Here is a 26,794-nt window from a genome sequence, read left to right as displayed (position 1 = left end):
ATATTTTAACTCTTGCCCCCTGTGGTTAGAACTACATTCATTTTACAATCTATAATTTTATATTCAAATTAAATCACTTATTTTTTATTTAAAGATATTTATTAGAGATAAAGTTATAAATAATTTAATAAATTTTCTGACGAATGAAAAATAATACAAGTAAATTAAACATATATATTTAGTATATTTTTAATATTTAAAATCTATTTAGTATTATTTTAAATATGCTGAAAAACTTATTGAATTATTTTCGAAGCTACGAGGGAATATTTAAATATTAGCAGGAAGGTAGGGAATTAGTTCGAGAAATAATTTCTTTTTTACCCCCTAAATTATCACTATATTTTATAATAATTTTGAAAGGTTAAGTGCAGTATTTTTATAGTTAAAGGAGGTATTGTGAAAAAATGAGGATAGTTCGGGAGTTATCCCTTGTTTTTATCCGGACATTATCCAAGTACGCTATCCGAGCTGTCGTATTATCATATTATCCCCACTTCGGTTTCTTTCTCGTTAATCAATGTATCCGAATGTACGGCCTCCAAACAGCAAATAAAATTCTGACGGACCAAAATTCGCCAGCTTTCCGGGAATTGCATCAGATGTGCTACCTTTTCCGCAGCGGATCCGTATCATTGAACAGGCCTTATCCAAAACAATCAAAGGAATGAGCATTCCCAATAGAACACTGCAAGTAATTGTGTACTGGCTACGTGACACAAACTAATTGGAAGTACACCAATTTTCTTTATTATCAAGGGGGTCCTTTGCATATTTCAACCTACATTTTAATTTTATCATAGAAAACCTCTATATTTGCAAAAGCCAACCTCTCATCATGAATCATGATGGATGGTGTCTTCTAAATTTTCAACAATAATATTCTCACTGAATTAATTAATAAGAGGTAAAAAGTGTTAAAAAGAGGGTTTCACTCAAATATAGGCGGTAATATGCAAAAGAATCTTTATCAATATTTTTACCAAACTTAGACTTGGGAGCCAACGCCGGGGGGAGTCGGTGTTGATGGCCGAGGGTCGCGCCTTTTGACTGGGGTTAAAGATTATCTTAAGCCACAAGTTGGTTGAAGTGGAGTCAAACTCCTTTGAACTGGTTTAGATCATACAAGGACGAGTTGGTTTCCCTTAAAGTTTGGGTGTGCTAGTTGCCGAGTATAAGTCTCTACTTGATTTTTTGTGTGGAAATAGATGTCTGTCATGTACTGAGAGAGGATAATGAGTGGCTGATTGGGCGGCCAAACGGGGCAAATTCAGTGCGCGACCTATTTTGTTGAGAGTGTTGGATCCTATTTTCTTCAGATTTATGTATCCTTCTTGCTAGTGATGCTTTGACCCTTTCGAGCGAATAGGTCCAGTTTAATATAGCTTTTAGTTTAAAAAAAAGGAAAAAAAAATATTTACTAAACTATTATCTAAACGTATTTTAAAACTACTATATTGTCTAAGACATTGATTTTTAATGAATATCTCAATACGCCGTTACAACAAAGACTATTAATTTCTATATAAATCGATATCTAAGACAACGATTTTATATAAAATAAATTAAATATTTAGACAACCATGAATATATATAAAGTAAATTGTTCTTCGAGACAATGATTTATATTTTTTAGAAATAATTTTTCATGTGCTCTCGTGTAGTTTTAAAACAAATTTGAACATTATAGTAGTTTGGTTTTAAAAAAAAATTCTAGTCTGGTTCAAAACCCAAACTATAAAATTATAAATTTGGAAATTCTAGTCTGTCACTTCTATCTCCTTTTTATAAAAATTAAGCCCCCTCTGAGATTTTATGAAAACATGAGGAGTAAAACGAAAAAGAGAAGGTGCAGATTAGAAAAGAACACGTAAGGTAATCCTGCAGAGTAGTATACCGCAGCACTGTACAAGCTAGTCGCGATGAGAGAAAGTTGGAAGACGAGATCCCCGAGAGGCCGAGCGCCAAACCCCTGACACCTCTCCCCTGTTTTAGAAACCCCTCGCCTTCGTCTTGAATCCGAAGGTCGAATCAACCATGGCGATGGCGATGGCGATCGCCACTCCTTCTCGACTTCGTCATCTACCCTTCTTCCTCCTCCTCCTCTTCGTCTTCTTCCTCGTCGCGGAACCCAAGTATATTGCCTACAACACATCGCAGGGGATCGTCCCCGGGAAGCTCAACGTCCACCTCGTCCCTCACACTCACGACGATGTCGGCTGGCTCAAGACCATCGACCAGTACTACGTCGGGTCCAACAACTCCATCCAGGTCCAATCGCATTTGTCCTTTTGTTTCCCCCCCATTTTTACCGATTCCTTTTTTCTGATTTTGGTTTTGTTTTGTTTTGTTTTTGTTTTTGTGATTTTCTTGGGTTAGGGAGCTTGTGTTCAGAATGTTCTTGATTCGCTCGTTCCGGCGCTGCTGAAGGACAAGAATCGGAAGTTCATCTATGTGGAGCAGGTGAGAAGCGTGGGCGAATTGGGATTTGGGACGGAATTTAGGGTTAGAATTAGTGTTTTTGATTGTGGAGTGTGTGTACGTAGGCCTTCTTCCAGCGTTGGTGGAGGCAGCAGAGTGATGCCGTGAAGAAGGTAGTTAAGGAGCTCGTTGATTCTGGCCAATTAGAATTTATGTAAGTTTTCTCCCAATTTTAAGAAATCACACAAATTCGTTCATCCTAGTGTAATCGTACAGTCAGTACAGTTAATGTAGATCTTTTCCTATAGTCCTACCTACGTCATATTATTTTTCTTGGACGCTAGCTTTTTATAGTGGAAAATGATATCTACAAAGCAAAAATAGTTGCTTACAGAGGATTTTTTTTAGTAACAAGAATGCACTCATATTATTTAATATAATAGAGGAGTCTAAAGGGATAAAGTATGGGTATAAGGGTCATTTAGTTATGCTTGCTCTGCCAATAGTAATCCTTGCTATGTAAATATCAATTTCCTTTCATAGTTAGTTCTTTTTAACGGTAAGAGATCAAACCATCATTTTGGAATTTATGTATGTTTTTGGCTGCATTTTCTGCGATTAAACTAACTAGTTAATCGACGGTACTGTAAAGATAGGCTTGTGGAACAAGTTTCATTTTTCCGTTATCTTCTTGAATAATCAATTTTATGTTAAGATGCACCATTGGTACATGGAAATTTTGTTGAATGGATCTCTTGCATCATTGAATGTAGTGTTGTTAGTCATGAACAGCATGATACTTGATTTTGAAATAGTATTGGTACTGGTTGCAATACATCTGTCTAATATCATTGTGGAATTTTTTTTCATGCTTATTTATCTTTCTTTCCTTTTCTAGTACTGTATTCGATTGAGCTAAGAACAGAAATAAACTTAAAACTTATCTTTGTTCCGTTTAGTTTATTTTGGAAATAAAGATATTATCTTTTTCTGAATTTGAAGTAATGGAGGTATGTGCATGCATGATGAAGCGACAGTGCATTACATTGACATGATAGATCAGACGACCCTGGGGCACCGTTTCCTCAAGGAAGAGTTTGGTCAGATTCCACGGATTGGTTGGCAGATCGATCCATTTGGACATTCTGCAGTACAGGCTTACTTGTTGGGGGCAGAAGTATTGCATTTCCATTCTCCTCTACCTTCTTCTTTCTCTAAATCTGTTCCTTGCTGATTATGTTAAGGTTTCCTTTTAAAATGGAAGGCTTCTGAATAGATATTGAAAATTTGATAATTTCTGGAGATCATGTATAGTTTCTTTTGCCATAAACTATTACATTAATACTTCTGTTGAAACCTTCTCCTTTCACGTTTCTTCATTATCTAACTTCTAGATTCTTGTTTTGTTGGGTTCCATTTTCATTTTAGAAATATTTTTTTTAAAAATTCTGGAATACAACTTATTTATTCTAGAATAACAATTAAATATCATAATAACCTCATTCTAGAATACATATACTATTCATCAAAATTAAATCTTATACTACATACTAATCCAATTACTAATTTATCTTTAGTATTTATCTGTTAACTTACTTTATATCAAATTAAAGGGTATTCATGATAATTTCATAAAAAATAAAATATTTTTTTCCATCTTTTTATTCACTTTATATCACATTAAAAGTGATTATTATACTCTTATTTTAATATACAAGTGAACATAAGAATTTTCTAGAATAAGGACCACATTTTGGGAATAACAAAAAGGAATACATATTCTAGAATTGACTCTACTCCTGAAGTAAATGATGTCTAAGGGTTTTTCTGTGGAGTATCTATTCAAGTTGTGGTTCTCTGCTTGCCATTCCAGTTGGCGATATTTTGATAGTGGAATCTAAATCATAAAAGGCTCAAGCACTGCTTCCAATTATTCTTCTTTTACAATTGGGATCTTGAAGTTCAACACTGAATTTGTTTATAGCCTTTGGAAGAAATGACGCGTTTTGTGGGAATACCAATTTGATTTCAGAGGAAAAACAAAAAATAAAGAAAATGTGGTGTGCTTGGTAGAGGGAGGAAAGGTGTATGAAATTCAAAAGCATGAGTTTGGGAGGACATTAGGAAAAGGGAGAGGGTGTCATGACAGGTGCATAGGAAGATATAGGGAGCTTGGCTAGGAGTCGTTATATTTTATTTCAAATATAATTCTAGAATTTTAAAAGAAATATCAGAGTAAACTGTTTCTTGAATAATTGTCTAAGAGCTACCAAAAGATAACTATTCTATGAATTATTAGTATGCAAGAACACAACTATTATTATCTAAGAGCTATTATTGTCAAAAACCTCACGTAGATAGAAGTATTCATATGATTCCTACATATACACCTTTTTGTCTAAGAACTAAGTGTTGAAAATTAGAGATGACAGCTCAAGTATGCTTTTGAGAAGTTAAACGAGAAATGCTTTTGGAGATTACATGATTCCTATCTCAAATATGCTTTAGAGAAGATAAACAAGATATGCTATAGACCTTATGTTATTCCTACCTTATTTGATTGTTCTCACCCTTAATGAGATGATGGATTATTTTTGTTGATTGGTTTTTGACAAAATAGAAGATGTGGAGATAGTGCTCTGCATTACCAAGTGAATGAAGTTTTTGAGGCATAATAAGTGTAACTAAAAATCAAATTTGGTTTCATCTCTGTTTGAAAGTTGAAACTATTTACTTTACTATGAGGAATGTTAGAGAAGTATAGTGAAAGAAAATCACACAATTAACTGATTAGGTTATAGAGAAAAGAAAAAGGGAATTTTTATGATATGTGGATTTGATCAAGAATGTATGGTGGTAGTGGTACAACCAACGATAGCTGTGCTGAAGGCACGTGCCATGCCAATCCCCGGTCAGCAATGGCACACCCTTAACACGTTCTTGCGTGCCACTGGCATGCCCTTAAGTTGGTACGTATTGGCACGCCCTTACATGCCAATGGCATACTTTTAACACATTTAATATAATTTTTAGGGTATTTAAAGATGTTTTGAGTCTTCGATATGTCAATATTTAGTTTTTGGTTTAAGAGATTTTTATAAATCACACTTTACAATTTACCTATTTTGTGATTCACACCTCATTTTTGAGGATTTTGTAACCCAGCCTTTTCTTTTTCTCTATAATTTTTATTTAACACCATGAGTTAACTTAGACGGTACTAAAAAAGAAATATTCTGTTATAATATACAAAATAATTTATAAATATTTAAATTACCTTGTCTTTTTCATCCTCTTTTTTCTTCCCAAAAAAAAAAGAGAAGAAAAAGAAGAAGAAGAAAATGAGGGGAATAAGGGAGAGGGGGAAGGGGGAAGATAAGGAAATATGGCGGCGACAGCGGCAACGGCAGTGATGGTGGAGGAGAGGTAGGTGGGGACTATGGTGGAGGGATATAGAAAATGAGAGAAAATGGTGGAGGTATTTTAGTAATTTGGTCGACGTTAGTCAAAATAATGTCAGGGTGTTAAATGAGAAATATAGGAGAAAATGAGAGGTCGGGTTACAAAATCCTCAGAGACGAGGTGTGAATCATAAAATAGGTAAAATGTACGTGTCTTTGGTTTAAATATATGTACTAAGGGCTACATCAAAGCGTTATTTTTAGATTATCTTTGTAAATAAAAAAAAAATTTCCATAGAATAAAATAGAAATATTATTCATATGACATATTATATGATTGAATATATTCATTACAACTAATATTAATGATTGAACACTTCATGATATAATTGAATACTCCTATAATTGAATACTCTATGATTAGAAATAAAAAAAAAGATACAAAAAAGTTGGCTCCATATGACATATTATGTTTGTCACATGATACAAAAAGGTCTGATAGAGTATTTTGGATTTATCACTATAATCAATTCATTTTGGATTAATAAAAATCTGTTTTGAACCTCACGCGACCTATGTCAACTGACACGGTTCGGCATGTCGCACGACAAATGCTAGTTGGCACGGGGCATGCCGACCTGCACCGCCATCATTGAGAATAATTATTACTGCAAGAATAACTTGAAGCGCAATAGGATTGTCCCAAAATATTGGCATTTGATCCTTATATCATAGCATCTATTTTGAACAAACTAACTACACTTGTTGAAAAAGAGGTCCCATGGTGTTTGTTATTGGCCATGTTATAGTTTCGATCTTTTAATAAATAGCATTATAGTCTACTTTATGAGAAGGGTGAAGAAACTAACTTGGAATTTAAAGGTTTAAGAAAGTTGAAGCCAAGTATGTAGAGTGCAATTTTAGTGAATTGAGACATCAAGAACACTTCAATTTCTATTGGATCTTTTGTTAAGTGATTCTGTACATTGAATAAGATATACAGATTAATACTAGAACATGCTGGCTAAAATAGAGAACAACCCAACCATTTTTTTGGGGTTGATATATATGTTGACATTTAAAAGGGCAATTTTGTAAGAGAGTTGTAAGATCTGCAATGCTTTATGGATTGAAATGTTGGCCAATCAGGCAGCATCTCCTGTAGACCTTTAATGATGATCCAAAGACATTAAGATGGGTAAAGTGGTGCAGTTAGAAAAAATTGACTGAAAATTGTGCTCATTCATAGAAGTTTGGCCTATGGATACTAGATAACATAGTACTGTTTGAAGTTCATTTATGATGCTATTTGGACAAGTTTGACAGAGGAAAATTGTATATGAATCCAAATCAAAGTTTCTGTTAAGGAATACAAAGTAATAGGCAAGGGCACGTTGTCCTTGGACTGGTGAACAACTACGAGTGGCAGACCGGGATACTTATCCAATAGCTAACTTTAACAGGTGGGGCTTAGAGATGGGATGGTTATTACTTGACACACTAGTCATAGGGATTACATTCTGAAAAAAAACATCTTAACTTCATATCCTACATATTAATATATTATTAGAAGATAACTCTTGGTTATATAACTGAATTGCTTTCATCTTGTTATTTTACCTTCTATCAATTGGACTTTGGAATAATGGCTATCAAATAATCAGTTGGTTTATTTAACTAGATTCCTTTCTCTGAATTAGTCCAAATTTAAAGAAAACACTCTTTTGAATGCAACAGGTGCATCTTTTCATGTTGAAACTTGAAAGTGTGTGTTCACCATCTGAGCTCATTTTATCCAACTGCAGCATTGGTAGTTTATTGGGTACATTCCAACTATTTGCAGGTTGGTTTTGATGCTTTTTATTTCTTTCGAATGGATTACCAAGACAAAGAAAAAAGGAAGGAGTTGAAGAAACTCGAGGTTGTATGGAGGGGCTCAAGATCTCTTGGATCATCGGCAGATGTATGTTATCTCTACTATTTGATCTTTGCTCTAATTGATTTTGGCGAGGAACTTTGTTCTTGTTGCTATGTGCTGTAATCACATTTTGGTCTTTGAGATTCTTGCTTCTATACTTTCATTCAGATTTTTAGTGGCATCTTTCCCAAGAACTATGAGCCTCCTCCTGGCGGTTTTTACTTTGAAGTTGATGATACCTCTCCTCTTCTCCAGGTAATGCTATCAAAAGTCCTTTCTTTTTAAGACATTTTAATTAGGTACCTACTGTATTAATTAACTTTTATGATTGAAGGATGATCCTCTTCTTTTTGATTACAATGTTGAAGAGCGAGTAAATGATTTTGTTGCTGCAGCTGTCTCACAGGTAAGTATGTTCTTTTTTTTAAAAAAAAGGTTAAAACTTATCCTTATTGAAAGACATGATAAGTCCTGATTTGACACAAACCATTGCACTAAATAGAGATGAATGGTGGGGAAAATATAGTATAGCTGACCTGGAATATGTGGGTCTATAGGCTTAGTTGTTTTTGTTGTTTTCTTTCTGTACAAATGCTTCAAAAATTTATCAAAAGATTTAAGCATTTCTTTGATCTGTTCTCTGAGTGGAATTTTATGAAAGTAAGAATAGGATGTAGTGAATTCATAATACGCTTTTCATTAGGTAGAGTCTTCTTTTTGCAGTTATAGAAGCTACTCTTGGTAAGGCTTCTAAGAGTACACATTAGAGCCATAATGTGATTGCGCTATTTGAAGGAATATACCTAATACAAAATGATCTTCCAACTTCCAAATTTCAATAGTGCAATAATGCAATAACCATTAACTTATTGGAAAGACCTAGATGTGACCAATTTTGAACTGACTACGTGCTGGATTGTCTGCTAATCGGCTTACACATAGATGCGTAGATTTCATGGTCTACTAATAGAAACTTGATAAGTTGATGTACGTCAAGTAAGCAGCTTATGGTGGTACACTGCATGCCAATCTGTAAACCAGCATTGATTTAATTGCATATCATAAATTAGGATACTACCATGAACTTTTGTGTGAAAAGAAGGGATGTGATTGTTTCATTTTGCCTTCTAATTTGTTGAGAATAGCTTAAGCTACTCAATTAACAGTTTGACACTAAAAAGTTTGTTTTTTTTTTCCTGAAAAGATGTTAGATTTTTTTTAAAACCTGAAACAATCACAATTAGCATATACACAACTGCGAAGCCAGTGTTTACAAATCGAATTTGACTAGTGAAAAGACCAAAATAAATTATTAGTCATCATTCGTTCAATTGAACTATTTTCATTAATAATATTATAGTCTTTTCACAATCTATGTGCATAAATAAAAATATATTACTTGCCAACAACTAACTAGTAAGAATTATAAAATGTAATACTAAAATCATTACAATTGTCTATCGCATATGGTTATCTTGATATAAAACAAAATTTCTTCTCTTTCCAATATAACCAACTATATATATTTGAAGAAGATATTCGCCCAGAAAGTTCATACATTAGCAGAAACATGTTCATATGATCAAAAACTGAAAAATGAAATGATGAAACAAAAATAAAATGATTACTATAAAAGTACTAGTTATGAGAGTAGATATAAAATTAAGAACCTTGGTGGATGTCAGATTGTTGAGTATGCTTATGGATCTTGCCTTACCTTTTCCTTTTCATTCGCTTTTTTGCATGAGTAGTGTTCCTATGCTTCTCCTTTAGATTTTTCTTGTGCCAAAGTTATAGAATTTTAAGGAAAAGGATTAACTACCTTATTGTAAAAGAGAACATGCACTTACAGAATCTTAAATTATGCATCTCATGGTTGGGAGTTGATTATATTAGTTATAAGGAATCAAGGAAATCTCATAAATTTCAACAATTTGGAGTTTTTATTTTCTGTAATCCCATATTTTCAGGAATCGCACGTGGGAAGGGCTAACTAATTGGATTATATTAATCCAGGAATTAACACATACATGTTAGTTACAACTTACAAAGATAATTAGAGAATATGGTACTAGGAAATTAGGAACCAGTATGCAATGCGGGTGGAGATCAATAAAAAAACATATGATCTGAAGAAAAAAGGGAGTTCTGGGGAGTGTTTGGTTGCTCTGCCCCCTCCTCCCTTCTCCGCTAATGCATACACATCTGAATTTGTACTCACATTGTAGTTTTCATTATTGGTGTATATGTGCTATTGGTTTTTATAGCTTGTAAATTTTTAAGGTCCATGTTGCTGTTTTGCTGCAGAATGTCACATTTGTTGGATTTTAGTTCTGATTAGTGAATAGTGGCAGTAAAGTGTTCAGACTCTGGGACGCATTAACATTTGATGATAAATTTCATCTATCTAATGTTGAACTCCCAGAACTATGCTATTTGATTCTGATATATTTTCAAAATATATCACATCATGCAACTCTAAACCTAAAATGTGGTGGGGTGAACTTTTCAGGCCAATATTACAAGAACAAACCATATCATGTTTACTATGGGGACAGATTTCAAGTACCAATATGCAGAAACATGGTTCAGGCAAATGGATAAGTTCATTCACTATGTCAACAAGGTACCATACTCGATCATCAAGCAAGATCATTTGAATTGTGAAAAAGTTTCAGAAGCTTACCGATGCTCATCAGCATAGAAGTTCTCGTCCCTTGTTTGCCTTTTTTTATGTACTTCATAGGTATCTTTAGTGGGATATGGCCATTTCCATATGCTTCATATACGATTAATCATACTTCCTTTTTGACATCCTGTTGCTGCTCCTCTTTTGTCCTTTCTCCTAGGTCGAAAGCTTCTTTTATTTGCCAAGAGAATGATATAATAACGTATATTAGATGAATTTTTTTTCTTTCTTACTGAAACATGAAGATTATTGGAGCAGAAAAAGTAGTGACAATGGAAAGATGTCCAAACTTGTCTCTCTGAGACTAAATTTTCTTCTTTACCAGATAATTTTAATGTGGAATGATAAATAAACAAAGCCTCACAGCTGAGGACCTTCTTTCCGTCTCGTGATGCACGGTTAGCTGGATGCCTAAAAATCTAAAATCACACAACCAACAAGAGAGGATGGGGAAAGTTGATCTTGACAACAAACAAACCGAACAACACCAAGCATTTATTTTATTAGTTTCAACTGAAGTAACAACAACCATAAGATTAAAAGTACGTGACAAAATAAACTAACTCTTCTTCTGAACATTCATTGGACTCTAGCTGACTTGAGAAGTGTGGGAGTGGTTACAAGAAGAAGAATGATTTGAATCAAGACATTGTCCACCATATCCTCACTAATAGAACCGCAGAGAGAAAGTTTCTAGAAATATCTCCTCTTGCTCTTGCTCTTCAAGAGACATCACCATTCATAAAACTAGATGACTTTTAGTGCTTCTCCAAATTATGAATATGCCAAATGAAAGGGACTATCAACCTCATATGAGAATCAATACCACTGTTGCAGAATGGCTCTGGCTGAAAGGTTTTCCTTAAATAGGCCTTTTTGAGTTATCATGCTATGAGTCAGATTCCTAGTTAGTATAAGTCTGACGAGGCCTTCCCCACATGTATTCTAATAACCAACTATAGAAGTTGAAAATAACACCTTAAATCAAGCCTAAATCAGAGCAAACACTAAAGTTGTGAAAATACATAAAAGTGACTCAAATAAATAGCAAAAAAAAAAAGGGTTCAAATAAACTATTTCTAAACAAATAAAATAACAAAATAAATTAAATCTTAACTAAATTTAACTCCATTATGAGCCATAAGAGCCATTAAACCTGAGATCCTGTCTATTTTCTGCTTCTGCGTCGTGAGATTAGTTGGTGAACCACTGGTTCTAAATTTTTCTACTTTTCATATGGACTCTGGAGAACTCTGGAACTTGTGATCTTTTCCTCAATAGTTGTCTTTGCATTCTTCAGGATGGCAGGGTTAATGCTCTGTATTCAACACCTTCCATTTATACTGATGCAAAGTATGCAGCTAATGAGTCTTGGCCAATCAAGACAGATGATTTCTTCCCGTAAGTTATTTGACGAACTGGAAAGAGTGTCCATATAAATTTGGCATTTAGAACGAGTTAACATTCATATATTCAGATATGCAGATAAACCCAATGCATATTGGACAGGGTACTTTACAAGTAGGCCTGCCTTAAAAGGTTATGTGCGACTGATGAGTGCATATTATTTGGTAAGTTTAGTGCTTCTTGTATGCTGAATGCTAATTAATTGTTATTCTACAATTTTAATCAATTATTCCTTTCTTTTTGTGAAATTTAACACATATTCAGGCAGCTCGACAGTTAGAATTTCTCAAGGAAAAAATTGGATCAGGTCCCACAACAGCGAGTTTAGCTGAAGCTCTAGCTGTTGCTCAGCATCATGATGCAGTTACTGGAACAGAAAAACAGCATGTGGCAAATGATTATGCCAAACGACTTTCTATAGGCTATGTCGAGGTGACTAGCTTTTTCTCAGATCAGCATTGTAATGCCTTCAGACTACCTTGAGTCATAACCGATAACTTCAATTAATTCCTTTGCTACTCATTTTAGGCTGAGAAATTAGTTGAATCTACACTTGCTTGCTTGACAGAATCAGTCAACAAATCAGCGTGTGTCAATCCATCAACACAGTTTGGACAGGTAGATACATGAAACCTTTTTCTTTTTAAAGAACTACTATATATTCCTATTAGCTTTGTGGTAGAATAGTATGATTTGTGTTTCATTCTGATGATGCTTGTAATGCCAATTTTGAAGAACTAACACTGTACGAACCAGTGCATGTTTTTAAGTCAAAATTGTAATATTATCTGGTAATGAATTGATGATAAACCTGATTAAAATGATATTTATTTTCAATCAAGAGATTCATTAGATTGCTTTAGTTTTGAATATGTTATTAGTTGAGCTTTCTATTAAAGGGGAGCATGTAGTTCTCATAAGTCATACCACAACTACTCCATGAATAAAGGCTAGAAGCATTCTTTTCATTGTTCATTTTTCCCCAGTCCAATGCTACAATATGTTGACGTTAGCTCTTTGTAAAATAATTTTTACTCTATATCTTTGCTGCATATGCTAGTATTATCCTTTAAAGATGGGCTGCTGTTCCCATTTGCATACTGAAATGGTGAGACTAGAGGCTAACAAAGTAACTTTGAAACACAGCCTAATGTTTTGAGTTACTAGGTTAGCCCATGATATTTGCTCAGTTCTACAGCTCTAATCTGGTTACTCATTAGACCACGAGCCAATCAATTAGACCGATGCTACACAAAGAATTCTATTGTCGACTTGTCGTTCATGGTTATGATTTAATATTAGGAAACTATGATGGGTTACTTACTTACTGGCTCTTCTATTAACTACATATCTATTACAGGAGAATGAACTTGCAGTCTCATAAATTTTCTAGACAGACAGTGAGAAATACCATTACCTATGGAATTTTTATATGATGCCATATAATAATGGACCGCAAACTCATACTGCAAGGTTCCATTGCTTTTGTGTAATAAATTATATGCTATATGAGTGCCTGCAAATCATTCAACAAGTTTTGACTTGCCTTATATAATTTAATATCTGGTAAATTTAACCCCTGTACTACACTTTTGTAGTATGAGATGAGAACTTGTGAAGTTTATACAGTAATCCATGACACTCAACTGAGATGGTCATTACAAGAAGTCAAGAATTCTGCACTTATAAGACATCGTTTTTTCCAAGTACAGTGTACAGCACATATTCCTTCAGTATGACTTCTAGCTTCAATTATTTCCTTGTCAATGAAGAGTTAAGAATAATTGCGTCATTATGTATGAACCACATATTTTCTAATTTAGGTAGGGAGAGGATTTTTATCAATTCATTTGAAAAAGGAAGTCTCCACAGGTTGCAGTGACGGAATTTTTTGGTTATGGAAAAACCAAAGATATTGGGTTTCATGGAGTAAAATATTCAAACTGAGCTATTAAACCATGAAAACTTCCAAGAATGACTGAGTAGCATTACTTCTAACTTTCTAATTTTTTTCTATCTGTTTTTTTTTCTTCTTCTATTATTCTTTTCTCCTTAGATTAACATGTAATTTGTGGCATCATGGCAATTCTTGTCTGTAGCTTTCCAATACATATCGCTTCTCGTTGGCATCTAGTGATAATTTTCTATATCCCTAATCTCAGTGCGAATCTTTCTTCTGTGCAAATTTCAGTGCCCTCTTCTAAATATAAGTTACTGCCCTTCATCTGAGATAGAGCTATCTGGTGGTAAAAGCTTGGTAAGCTGCAATGTTAGTTTTTTCATTTGTTTTTCTCCTGGTGTGGATGTTATTATAATGTACAAACACATCCTATAATTTGTTGCGCTGTAGGTTGTTCTTGTCTACAACTCTCTTGGATGGAAAAGAGAGGACGTCATCCGCATACCTGTAAGGAATTCATTCTTCTAAGTTTTTGGTTGATTTTTTATCTTAGTATGCTTGATCAGGCCTTGATGTTTAGGGCCTTCAAATATGTTTAGTATGCACTATAGAAAGCTAAAATTTGTTTGCCCAAATAATCTTGTAAGATTATATTTGTACTTATGTAATTGATAAATTATGTTTCAAAATAAAATTTTATTTATAAAATGTGTCTAGACTTTATGTATGAATATATGCATAAATTATGACAAGTTATGAGATGTTTGATGAAGAATATTAAAGTGAAAAATTAATTTTGAAGTCAAGAAATTTATATATATAAATGGTTTGAACATGTAAATGAAGATTTTCAAACTTTGGAAGATTTTAAGTCTAAGTGTTCAAACAATCTTAAAACATCATTGAAGTGCGCAAACAATGTCATGATGATTGTAGTATGAAATAATACCCAAGGACATTTGAATAATTACTCTGCATTCAACTGTTAATTTTGCTGTTCGAGCACACCCTAGTTGGCTTTCAAATTTATAGAGACACATAAAAGGTTGTTCAAATGACTTTACTTGCGTTTGAACGACATCAGGGATTTTTCACAGATTACATTATTCTATGAAATCTTTTTGGAGATCTTTTATGTCTTATCTTAAAGAGATATTTACCTTATCTCTAAGAGAATCCCCGAAGAATCTTTAAATGAATACTCTACTTTACCTCTAAGAGAATATATAGAGAATCTTTGAAGACATATTCTACTTTATTTCTAAGAGAATTCGTGGAGAATTTTTGAATCAATATTCTACCTTGTCATGAGAAACAATGCTGAATTCATGGAGAATCTTTGAAGACATATTCTACTTTAATTCTAAGAGAATTTGTGGAGAATTTTTAAATAAATATTCTACATTCTAGTTTTAGATGAAATGTGCTAAATCACTTTTAATCTTAAGCATCTACGTTAGATTTGGAAGAACTACGTCTCGAGGGTTACTAAGATAGAAGGATCAGTCTCAAGGGTTATTGAGATTTGGAAATCTATTATGAGAAACAGTGTATCGCCCAATGATGGTTGTGCCAGTGGCACGTGCCATGCCGTGCCACCATTGGCACAGGGTGTGCGAAGCGGCACGCCCCTGCGTCCTAGTGGCACACCCCTGCGTGCCACTGGCACACATTTATAATATTTATAATAAACTTTTTACGATATTTAAAGATATTTTTGAGTCTTCGATATATCAATCTTTAGTTTTTGGTTTAAATATATGTATTAAAAGTTCAAAACCTACATTATAATGCTTTATCTTTAGATTGTTTTTGTAAATGACATTTTAAAAAAAATCTGAGGTTATTTGTATTTTTCGGAAACCCCCGTCTACATTACCATTTAATATTTCTTGATCTACTATTAGCTAAACTATCTAATCACTAGGTCCAATGTGAGTAGGATCAGAGTTAGATCTTTGTCTGCTAGGCAGGAGGATAGCAAGTTATAAATTCTATCTCGATAGGGTATGTATTTCTATTACTATGAAATTAATAAATAAATAAATTAATGAAAATGAACTAGTTAATGGTAGGGTTACCATTATCCTTAAAGATAAAGTAATAGTTAAATATAAATATTATTCAATACATACTATGATTGAAGACATTCATTAAAACTAATATTAATGATGGAACACTATAATTTTATTAAATACATAATATTACTTGATAATAATTTAATAATTAAAATTAATATCCAGTTGAATGTAAAATGATGAGTAAGATTAAAAACTTTATTTGCCAGCACAAAAATAATACGAGAATGCTGTATATCATAGGAGAATTATAAAATTTATATTTGTATGAAGACTATACGAGATGTTACAACGAGCAATACTATCAGTGAATGGGTTTTGGAGCATAGGAATGAACGGCATCGGATTGGCACAGACACACTATTAATATATGCAGATTGTGGATATAGAGTATAATAAGGGTGTTCTGACTATAATTGAGTGATTGATATGATGATAATTATAATGAACTCATTATTTAGTGGGTGCACCTCTCCTAATGTTCGGCTATCTACAGACTTAAGTCCTTTGTAAAAATAATTCCTCTCTGAGAAGGTTGTGTAACAGGAACGCATGTCGCATCTTCATCATCATTGCCACTAGACTAAGTCTCATTATTATCACCATCACCACCACCATCATCATTATTATCTCTAGTTTTATTATCATCAATTTTGACTCAGCCTTCTAAATGATCAAACTGATTAGTTGATTCGATAATAATTAATAAAAATAAGAAAAATAAAAAAGGCTCCACATAGCACAATGATCGGCACACGACCGTGCTGGATCGACACGAGTCGGCACGGCTTGGCACACGTGCCGATCGGCACATTTGGCACGGGGATGTGCCACTGACACACCCCGTGCCAAGTGCCGTGCCATTATTGGCACGGGGCGTGCCGGTCGGCACGGGGCATGCCGACCGGTACGACCATCCATAGTATTGTGGGTTTTAGTGAACAAGGTTGTTACAAATTGAGCCATGGAGATTGATGAGTGATCTGTAAGCTTTTTGTAACTACTATAGGTTTTAGTGATTAGTTTCGAATCCGAGTCTGGATCTGTAGTGTTTTACTCGGTTTAGAGTTTTTCTACGTAAAAATTTATTTCTACGATTGTTTTTTCATACTTTATTTTTCACATTTTATTATTGATAGCGCGTGATAAATCTCATGGCATTTATATTACCATTTTTCAATTGGTATTAGAGCATATCTATGGATTCACATATTTTTTTTCCCAAATCTTATATCAAACAGTAACACATATATGTTCATATATAGGCGTTCATTGTTCTAGAACTTTTCTGTGGAATATTCTCAACTGAGTTCTGCTCTTGCTGTCCCACATTGTTTCATGGAGGCTTAGGTTTTGATGGATGACTATGACTAGAATTGTTGGTTAATTGCTTTGCTTTCTTACAAGAAATGTTAATTTACTGGAGTGGTATTTGTGGACCACAAATAGTTGGGATTAACTCATTAAAGGCTTGGTTGTTTCAGTTGCTGGACTAGAACTGTATTAAGCTGATAGATTGCTTATTTTTCGTCCCCTGATATGCAAATTTCAAAGTTGATCTTAGAGAAAACCAAATTGACTGCAGGTTATTAGCGAATCTCTTGTTGTTCATGATTCCGAAGGAAGAGAAGTTGAATCACAAATATTACCTTTAGTCAAAGCCTCAATTAACATGAGAAGCCAATATGTCAAGGCTTACTTAGGGATCTCCCCTAGTATTGCACCTAAATTTTGGCTTGCTTTTCCCGTATCAGTACCTCCTTTTGGATTCAACACTTACTTTGTGTCAAGTGCAAAACAACCAGGTAAAATATGTAATGCTCTGTTGTCATGCACTATATTAGCTTTCGAACTGAATATTGTACTTCGAAAGAATGCAGATTTATTTAATCAAATGTGGAAAATTTCAGGTTCTGTTTCGGCCATATCAACTTTGTACCCATTGAAAGGAAGTAAAAGTAACAATATAGAAGTGGGTCAAGGTCACTTGAAGCTTCTTTATGATGTTCATGGAGTTTCTCATTACTTTGACAGGCGAAGCTTGGTATGTTCTAAGAGCCCTTCCAATTTCATGTTCTTTAGTTTATGAGTTTATTGCTACATTTTTACATCTTCCTTCAAAAGGTTCTCATTCTTTCCTTTTCCTATCTTATATCCTAACCATCATCTTCCATGGTCTCAATGTCACAACTTATATTGCTGGGATTCACTTGTGATGGATCTCCTACTGTTGAGAATTTTTTAAGTGAAATTGTTTCTAAAAGCAATGTTCTTTGTATTCTAGGTTAACATGAATGTCAAACAGACTTATAGTTTTTATGCTGGAGATAATGGTAGTGGTGCTGATCCTCAGGTATGTCTTGTGATTCTAAGAGATAACTTTCATCTCCCTCCCTCAAGGCAACAATATCAAATTGTTTTATCTTCTTTGTTGCTTGCTGAAGGCATCTGGAGCTTACATATTCCGCCCAAATGGCACATTTCCAATAAAGTCTGAAAGACAGGTATTCATGCATACTGGGGCAGATGATTATTACTTCTTTTTTTGAAGTGGTCCTAGCATTTTTGGTCTTCACCTTATCTGTATTTCATGAATATTATCTGTTGTATTAAGGAGCCTTTGACAATCATGCAAGGACCTATATTGGATGAGGTGCATCAACAGATTAACCCATGGATATATCAGGTGATCTATATTCTATAGGAAGATCAGCACTCTCTCTTAATTTATTGTCTATAGCTCATTTCATTGTAACACTGTATATAGTTATTTACTCACTATGTTGTTGGAATTCGAGTCTCTGTATTCAATGTCGCTGTTTCATCATAGTTATTCTGCTATAGACAATCAACTGAATATTTGAAAGCATAGGATAAAGTTCTTGCTCCTCTTCTCTCCCTCTGGTCAACCCACCAGCCCCAGAAAAAGGAAAGGAAAAAAGGGAAAAGGAAGATGTTCATTTGATTAGCTATGTAATGTAAGTTTGTACCAGTAGGTTCAGTAAATTGTTCTGACATTTACTAAGTATCCCTTGGTTCCATCTCTACAAATACTTGGGAAATGTTTGAACATATTTACAATCAAATGCCTTGATCTCTTTGACTCTTCATCCAGCTATCATTGTCAACCTTGACAAGTAGTTATTCGCTTGTTGCAGTATCCGATCTCCTTTATTTATCAAGTCATACTAATGATGGTCATATCTTCTTCAGGAAGTTCCATATTTTGTTGCATTTTGTCTTTCCATATGGTGAAAAGCTACTTGAAAACTACATGGAGTTGCTTGGCAAAAAGAACTCGCACCCCTAGACACCTGCCACCTCCGGAAACAAATCTGCTCCCATCTTCTCCTTTTCTCCTGATTCCCCCAACATTAGTGATTAACTCTAAATTCATCAAGTGTTGCACCTTCTATCTGATGATTATGGCTATTTTTTAGCTCTTTGGAATAAGGAGGGAGGGATTATCCAATCCCAATTCCTAATCCTGCATTTGGTTTGCGATGGACTGTGCATGGGATTATGGGATAACTCAATAGTTTCAGTTGAGGTGATGAAAGTCCATATAAAGTGTTGTCATTGCCCCCAAATAAGGATCAGTAAATAAATTATAAATAATAGAAGCGATTCTTACATGTTCATAGTTTGAGCATCGACTTAATTATCATGGTTGATAATTGATTGATTGTCCGATTGTCGTTTTCTTGAAATAAAATGATACTTTTCTATTGCAGATTACCAGAACATACAAGGGAAAGGAGCATATAGAAACGGAGTTCATAGTAAGCATGCTTTCTCACATTTTCAGCAGATGGAATTGAGGACATTTTTTCTTTATGAAGAGATGAAAGTTTTGTTGGTTTTATTTGAACTAATGAATTCCTTTTGTGGCGAGCTGAATGGTGTCATAATTTATATAGGTAGGACCTATTCCAGTTGAGGATGGAATTGGGAAAGAAGTGGCTACTCAGATTACGACAACCATGGGGACAAACAAAACATTCTACACAGATTCCAATGGACGTGATTTCATTAAGCGGGTATGCTCTGGTGGATTCTATTTTCTAAATTAGGTTTAACACTAGTTCAGTTTGTGAGGTAGGCAAGTTGTGATTCTGATCAAGAAATCCTGTTGAAATTTGATTCCGCTTTCTATCTGAAGATCACTGTGGCATAATCATTCACTGTTTATTTTTTTCAATTTTGGAGTGTTATTTGTCCATGATGCTCTTTTGTTAGTTTCAGAATAGGAGGCTACTGAAAGCATCTACAAGAAGTTAAAATGTAGCTTTATGTTCCTTTATATTAGGGCAGACAGTCATCTATTTAGCCCATTGAACCTATTAAAAGGATTTGCATACCTCTGTTACTAGAGCTCAATATCTCGTGCTTGGCAACCATAAGCAGCTACTCTTCCAAAACAGACCACACAGAATAATAATAGCAGATGAGTATGTTGGGCTTCTCATATCTCAGGACATGATTGTAACTACTGTCTATTTGCAACATAGATGCATAAAGCAGGCGTTAATCCACAAATACACATAAATGTAGGGGGTAATCTTCAATATCACTGTATTTCAATGGGATATTTGCAGCAAAAAAAAAAGTTGTTTATCTCTATATTATTCTACTAGGATGTTTAATGAGTTTCTTGCTGGACTGACTGGAGGTTGCCATAAGCAGTAAGCATAATTGGTCAATGCCGTGTAGGGTCATTCGAGAGCATGGATTTAGATTATACTTTTTCAAATTCCTTAATCATAAATAAATTTGTTAAAAAAGAACAAATGGTCCTTGTTTTTATATTCTTTTTAGTTGTTACTTGACCGAATCCAATATCTAAGAAAAGATAGAGGAAGAATAGAACGTCGCTTTAAAAGGTGAGAATATGTCAATAAACAGAAACTTCAAGTATGGAGTTAAAATTTATGATAAATTATGTTGACAATTACTTCAGCTGGTCAAATGTAAAACAATGTGTACAGTGTAGTTATAGTAGATACAGGATCATTGTTGCATGATTGTTTCATTTGTTAAGAAGATGATTTAGGTATAAGAAGTCTAGTAGTAATTGAAAACTATAAATATCATATTCAGTTCAATGTTTTAATTGAATAACCGCTTTAGTTATAAATGGCAATGGGTTAGACAGTGACTAAGATGGAATTGAGTGCTGTTGCCTGTTGATTTTTGGGACAATGGAAAAGGACAATCCAGATTATATAACAATGCTTTCTATCTTAGATGCATTGAAGCTTGATGGCGTTTTAGTTTCTTCTTTTGCTCTATGGATAAAGTGTTTAGCCATATCATAATACTTTTAAATGAAATGGTGGATCTAGAAATCTACCACTTATTAGAAAAGAAAACATTGTAGCACTTATCACTTGCCTTATCGTAGTGCTTCAATTGTCAACAGGGGAGCCTGTTTATATGACTCATACCCATTTCTTATTTATTGCATTACATGAACGCTCTGCAGATTCGAGATTACAGATCAGACTGGGACATACAAGTGAACCAACCTGCCGCTGGAAACTATTACCCAGTAAGTTTCTGGCTTTTCTGATATACTATAGATGGGATCATCCTTGCTTTTAGGTCTTATCTAAAAAGTATGGAAAAGGGAAAAAAGGAGTTCTCTTCACATCCTAAACCACCACCCATTCATGCCAAACTGATAAGTTGACTTTTGAATTTTAATGGAGTTTGTAGAGCATGATACTTCCTATTTCTCCTTCCAATACTTTGTCCTGGTTTAGCGTACAGAGAATAAAAATAACACCAACTGTTTTCTCAGATAAATCTTGGAATTTACATTAAAGATAACAGCACGGAACTATCAATATTGGTAGACCGTTCTGTTGGAGGTACTAGCTTATTAGATGGACAAGTTGAGTTGATGCTCCATAGGTATGTCCTGATACTGTGGTTTCTCATATAATGGGTAACTCCTTAGATGATTTATACAAATTTCTTCTTACTTTTTTTTTGGTTTAGTTAACTTCTTTTGTTCTGGTGATACAGGAGGTTGCTTTATGATGATGGACGTGGTGTTGGAGAAGCATTAAATGAAACAGTTTGTGTCGACGGCACATGTGCAGGCTTAATTGTAAGTAAGCCTTAGACATCCTTATGCGTTTTAGCTAATGATGGTTGCTCACATCGACTTTTTGAGGTTATGTAGTATATTTAAAAAAGAGAACTTTTTGAGCAAAAAGCATAAATTTATGATATTGTGAAGTGAGTGCTACACATTTCTTTTTCTTTAGGTGTTAAACTCTCAAGTGAGGCAATTATGTTCTTTGCAGTTTTTGCTACTTAGGAACATATTGTTGTAACCAAAGGGGTGGAGGTGCCGGAAGTAATCCCAAAACCACAAATAAGACTAAATGTAGGAATAGATTATTGTAGACTAAATATTAGCAAAGCTAATAATATTACCAAATGGGAAATCCACAACCAAAATGCTATAACTAGAAAACTACTAATCATCCAAGCTAGCCACAAGTTTCAATCTCCACAAAATCATCTCTCCTACAACAAAACCCTCTCTCCTAATGCCCTAAAACTCAACATAAAGCATTTATAGGCGTGATTTGAAAGAGAAGAAACATGCGGCATTCGAACAGATTAGATCTGGTTAGAATGCTCATGCTCCATTTGAAAGGCATTCGAAGGAGCTTCAAACACTGGCTCCTCAAAACTCTCAGGTTGTCGAACGGCTTTGAACTTGTTCAAATGTTTCCATTTCGTTCTAATGGAGTTGGGCTCACTCTAACGGTGGAACATGGAACTGGAATGCCACGAATTTAAAGTCAGGCGTTTGAATGGCCATAATCCCGTTTGAATGCCCCTTTCTAATTTGAGCCAAAAATCAACAGCACACATATATGTGGAAATGGAATTAATATATTCTGACGGCTTTATCAATGTTTGACAGTTCGTAAATATGTTAATATGGCCATAAAGTTATGAGACATTTAAAGCCATCTCAGTGGAAGATTGACTAATTTTTTTGACAGATTCAAGGAAAATATTATCTTAAACTTGATCCAATAGGAGAGGGAGCCAGGTGGCGTCGGTCTTTTGGCCAGGAGATATATTCTCCTCTTCTTATCGCTTTCTCAGAACAGGTAGATCTTGGCTAGTTATTTGTCTAACAACTTTGTTATGTCCAGATTGTATCTCACTTATATATTCTCCAGGATGGAGGTAACTGGGCAAGTTCTCATATTTCAAAGTTCTCCGCGATGGATCCTTCGTACAGCTTGCCAGATAATGTTGCACTGATCACCCTTCAGGTACATGCTCTTCTTATAGAAGGCGCCAACTTAGAAGTTAGAACACCAGTCATTATAAACTAAAATGTTGATAATTAAAATATTACAACATATAATGAATTAATCAGTTTGTATTTATATTATGAGCATTTATTATTTTTATTTTTTATACTCAATATATCGGTTTTCTTAAAGCAGCTAGATTTACCGCAAAGAGTCAACTTGTCTTGCAGTTATAGAATAATTTTACGTAACAAACCTAAGAAGCCTACACTTACAAGCATATTGTGGTGATATCATATAGTTAATGATCATACATGCCCCCTCTTGTAACGTAAAACAAAAATAGCATACCGGACTAATTTCACAGCAAATCAGATTTTCAAGTTAAGAGTGCTTGAAACATCCCATAACAATGTTTGGTTTATTTTAGCAATTTTTATTTTATCATTTATATAAATGAGCTTGTAGTAACTCTAAGCTTACGTGTATTGGAGATTCCATGCAAGTAGTGGCAGTAGAACGAATGAGGATTATAATTTTCTATATCTATCGTGCGGCTCTCCTTTAGACGAAGTCCTCTATCTATCTAAGGACTATCATATAAGATGAGGTTACAGGAATTCACATGAACACATTTAACAGCCATGCTCTCAAGTCCTCAACTAGACATGCAATTGGATTAATGTTGGGGAAAATGAGAGAGCATTTTTCTTCATAGAAGCTCCAATTTTGACTGAAATCAACTAGGCACAGTGATTGTCATGCTTTTCGGAACTGAAAAATCATGTCTACCTTGGAATTGGGGTGCCTGAACTGGACAGCAGTCTCTTATGGGTTTAAATTCTCTTGGTGCACATTCTTTACCTATATCAGAGTATTATTTCTCTGATTCACGTGCACAGCTACCTCCGAAGCTACTATCATTGTCCTTGAGATTGATTGATGTTATACTGCAACATGCCATCTTTTCACATAACTTTAACATGAGGAAATTTATCTGACACTTAGTTATGGAACATCTTAATTTTCACTGATTCTTGAATGAGGTGCTACTCTGCCATTTCTTTTTACTGTTTACATCTTAAGCTGAAGTCATATGCATTTTCAGGCACTTGAAGATGGAAGTGTCCTCCTCCGGTTGGCACACCTTTATGAGGTTTTATGCTTTTAAGTTTTAACATCTCCTTTTCATGCTGTCTCTATCTCCATCGCTGTTTGATCAAATAATTGTTTAGTCTAATATTTTCCGCCAGCTAAAAATCTATCCTTTGTGGGAACGTTAATTAATCATGTTTTACTTCTTTGCTGATGCATTTTCAATTTGTACTACACCTTGAAGGTTGGTGAGGACAAGGATTTCTCGCAAATGGCCACCGTGGAACTTAAGAAGATGTTCCCAGACAAAAAGGTGGAGAGAGCTGAACACAATTTATGCTTTTATTTATTAGAAAGACGCTGACAAACTTTCATGTGGTTCTGAATTTCAGATCAGCAAGATCACAGAGATGAGCTTATCTGCTAATCAGGAGAGAACCGCAATGGAGAAGAAGAGATTAAAATGGAAAGTGGAGGATTCTCCAGGATCAGAAGCTACTGTTCGAGGAGGGCCAGTTGATCCTTCTAAGTTAATCGTCGAGCTGGGGCCAATGGAGATCCGCACATTTATTATCAAATTTAACTACATCTTTTTCCTCAAGAAATTTGATCCTTGATGTGGTCAAATTTTCTATCCAACTCTTAATAACGTGGACTTTCAAGGGTATTTGTTGTATATGACAACAACCTCAAGAGTTCAGAGTTTCTTCTCTTTTTCTCGTGAAAATAAAAAATGCTTTCAGTTCTCATTTGGAGCTGCAAGTGTGTTACAAGGTTTTGATATTCTGGATAAAGGAATTATTTTGCTAGATGAGTCTTGATTGCATTATCTAGACTTCTAGATACAGTAGTAGTTGACAGTGTGTTGCTTCCGGTTCTCATTTCTTTCTTCTAGAGAGAGTAAACTCTCCCACCCAGACCTTGAGTTTGACCAAAATAGCTTTATTTTTTAAATTTTTTACTGAAATGGATTACCTTCAAAATAAAAACGCTGAACTGATTAGCATTTTTATTATCAGATAATTATTTTTTCTAAATTGTTGAAAGACTAGATTAAAAAAATTTATATACATAAAACGTTGAACCGTTTAGTGTTTTAGGATTAGAAAAAAATGCTAAATTGATTAGCATTTTTGTCTAAGAAAAAAACGTTAAACTGATCGAGTTTAAATTTGAGGGTAGTCTATTTTGATAAAAAAAGATTTTGGAAGAGGGCTAGTTTGGTCAAAAACTCCAGTCTGGCCACTAACATTGGCCAGGACTTCATTTGCAAGAAGGCGACTTCACCCTTTTTTAGTGAGATCGAGTTTAAAATATAGATAGTATACAAAATTTAGAAAGATAAAGTGGTTTTTATTTAAAGATAAAAAGGCATGAACATAATTAGTTTTGAACGAGAAGTAAGTAGTCACAGTTTAGTTAAAACTTCGGAGAGATGGAGTGATTAAAAACAATGCTTAACAAGGTAAAATAATTTTCGTATAATAAATACATGGCTACTAACGTATTTAACACCAGACTTAATTTGTTCTTTTCTTTTAGTAGATCATGAATCCATTGCCTAATTATATATTAGATAAAATAGCTGACCTTCTCTAATTAATATATGCATATATGAAATAGATCATTACGAGCTTAAATCATACATATATAATGCAGTTGTATGTCTAAGAAACTAGTTGTACCATACAATTGCCCTCTTCGGGTTGATTTATATTAACACAAACATGAGCACCACTAGTTTAATAAATGGGTCAAAATTTTAAGTCGGTTAGAATTTTTAAATGCGAACACAATCTATTTATTAAATAATTACACAGATCATAAATTAAATTAACTATCATAAACATATTTATTTAAACTATAAATTATATTTTTTGTCTTATAAGTAAATAATTTAGATTATAAATGAGTTATTCGTGTGATAACTAAGTTATTCGTATCATAAACATGTTAACACATTGGGTCAGTAATAAACACGATCAAAATATTAATTTGGATTAGATTAGAGCATCTCTTCAATCGGACTCCAAAACTCCAAATTTGGAATCCGATGGAGCTCCAATCGAGCTCCAAATGGGGCTCTAAATTTGGAGCTAGCTACAATAGAGCTGTAAAATTAGAGCCCCATCTAAAAATTTGGAGCCCTGCTCTAATACTATTTAATTTTTGGTAATGCTAATTTTGCCCTATAAAAGCTTAATCTGAAATTTTAAATTCCGTATCATTTATTAAATAATTTAATTAATTAAACGAAATATGTAATTAGTTTTGCTAATCAATTTTTAATAAAAATAATGCCATTAGAATCCTCTCATCAAGATCTTTAAAATAAGTCTAATATTAAATTATTTTAAATATTTTATTTTTATTTCATGTAATATAATTTTGATATTTTTAATTAAAAAATTAGTAATTTAAAATTATTTCTGAAATTATTAAATATTAGTCTTATTATAAAGATATCAATGAGAGTTTCCTCACAATATATTTTTTTATTAAAAAATAATAATATTAAAAGAACTTATTAATTGATTTAAAATATAATATATAAATATATATTATATTAATTAAATAATAAATATAGAGCCCGGTG

The 26,794-nt window shown here is 33.8% G+C and overlaps 1 protein-coding gene across 2 annotated transcripts; it reads left to right on the top strand.

Annotated features, from left to right (window-relative positions):
- Positions 1-1,924: 1,924 nt before the first annotated feature.
- Positions 1,925-25,024, top strand: LOC140767561 (alpha-mannosidase At3g26720). Of its 2 annotated transcripts, XM_073107524.1 has the most exons (29): positions 1,925-2,271; positions 2,380-2,463; positions 2,547-2,635; positions 3,424-3,598; positions 7,666-7,785; positions 7,909-7,995; positions 8,075-8,146; positions 10,253-10,366; positions 11,730-11,830; positions 11,907-12,000; positions 12,101-12,268; positions 12,365-12,454; positions 14,028-14,093; positions 14,187-14,243; positions 17,400-17,619; positions 17,725-17,858; positions 18,099-18,167; positions 18,259-18,318; positions 18,429-18,500; positions 19,549-19,596; positions 19,735-19,854; positions 21,300-21,365; positions 21,618-21,730; positions 21,845-21,929; positions 22,843-22,953; positions 23,026-23,121; positions 24,212-24,259; positions 24,443-24,511; positions 24,591-25,024. In XM_073107524.1, exons 1-29 carry the CDS (start codon positions 2,038-2,040, stop codon positions 24,813-24,815), a joined length of 3,087 nt encoding a protein of 1,028 aa, XP_072963625.1. In that variant the 5' UTR covers positions 1,925-2,037; the 3' UTR covers positions 24,816-25,024. The 2 variants fall into 2 exon arrangements, with proteins under 2 accessions (XP_072963625.1, XP_072963633.1); XM_073107532.1 differs by lacking the exons at positions 1,925-2,271; positions 2,380-2,463; positions 3,424-3,598 and having other exon boundaries at positions 2,545-2,635.
- Positions 25,025-26,794: the final 1,770 nt, after the last annotated feature.

This window comes from Typha angustifolia, chromosome 1, assembly GCF_048772165.1.
Source record: "Typha angustifolia cultivar Huaian chromosome 1, ASM4877216v1, whole genome shotgun sequence".
NCBI lineage: Eukaryota > Viridiplantae > Streptophyta > Magnoliopsida > Poales > Typhaceae > Typha > Typha angustifolia.
The sequence above is the reverse complement of the archived record's forward strand: the minus strand, read 5'-3'. Positions and strand labels throughout refer to the sequence as shown.

Bases quoted from the DNA above. Each gene is read 5' to 3' on its own strand.
- LOC140767561 (XM_073107524.1), top strand. From the start codon at position 2,038: ATGGCGATGGCGATGGCGATCGCCACTCCTTCTCGACTTCGTCATCTA. The intron at 7,996-8,074 runs GTAATGCTATCA...TTATGATTGAAG, and splicing joins ATACCTCTCCTCTTCTCCAG to GATGATCCTCTTCTTTTTGA. The intron at 18,319-18,428 runs GTATTCATGCAT...TGTTGTATTAAG, and splicing joins CAATAAAGTCTGAAAGACAG to GAGCCTTTGACAATCATGCA.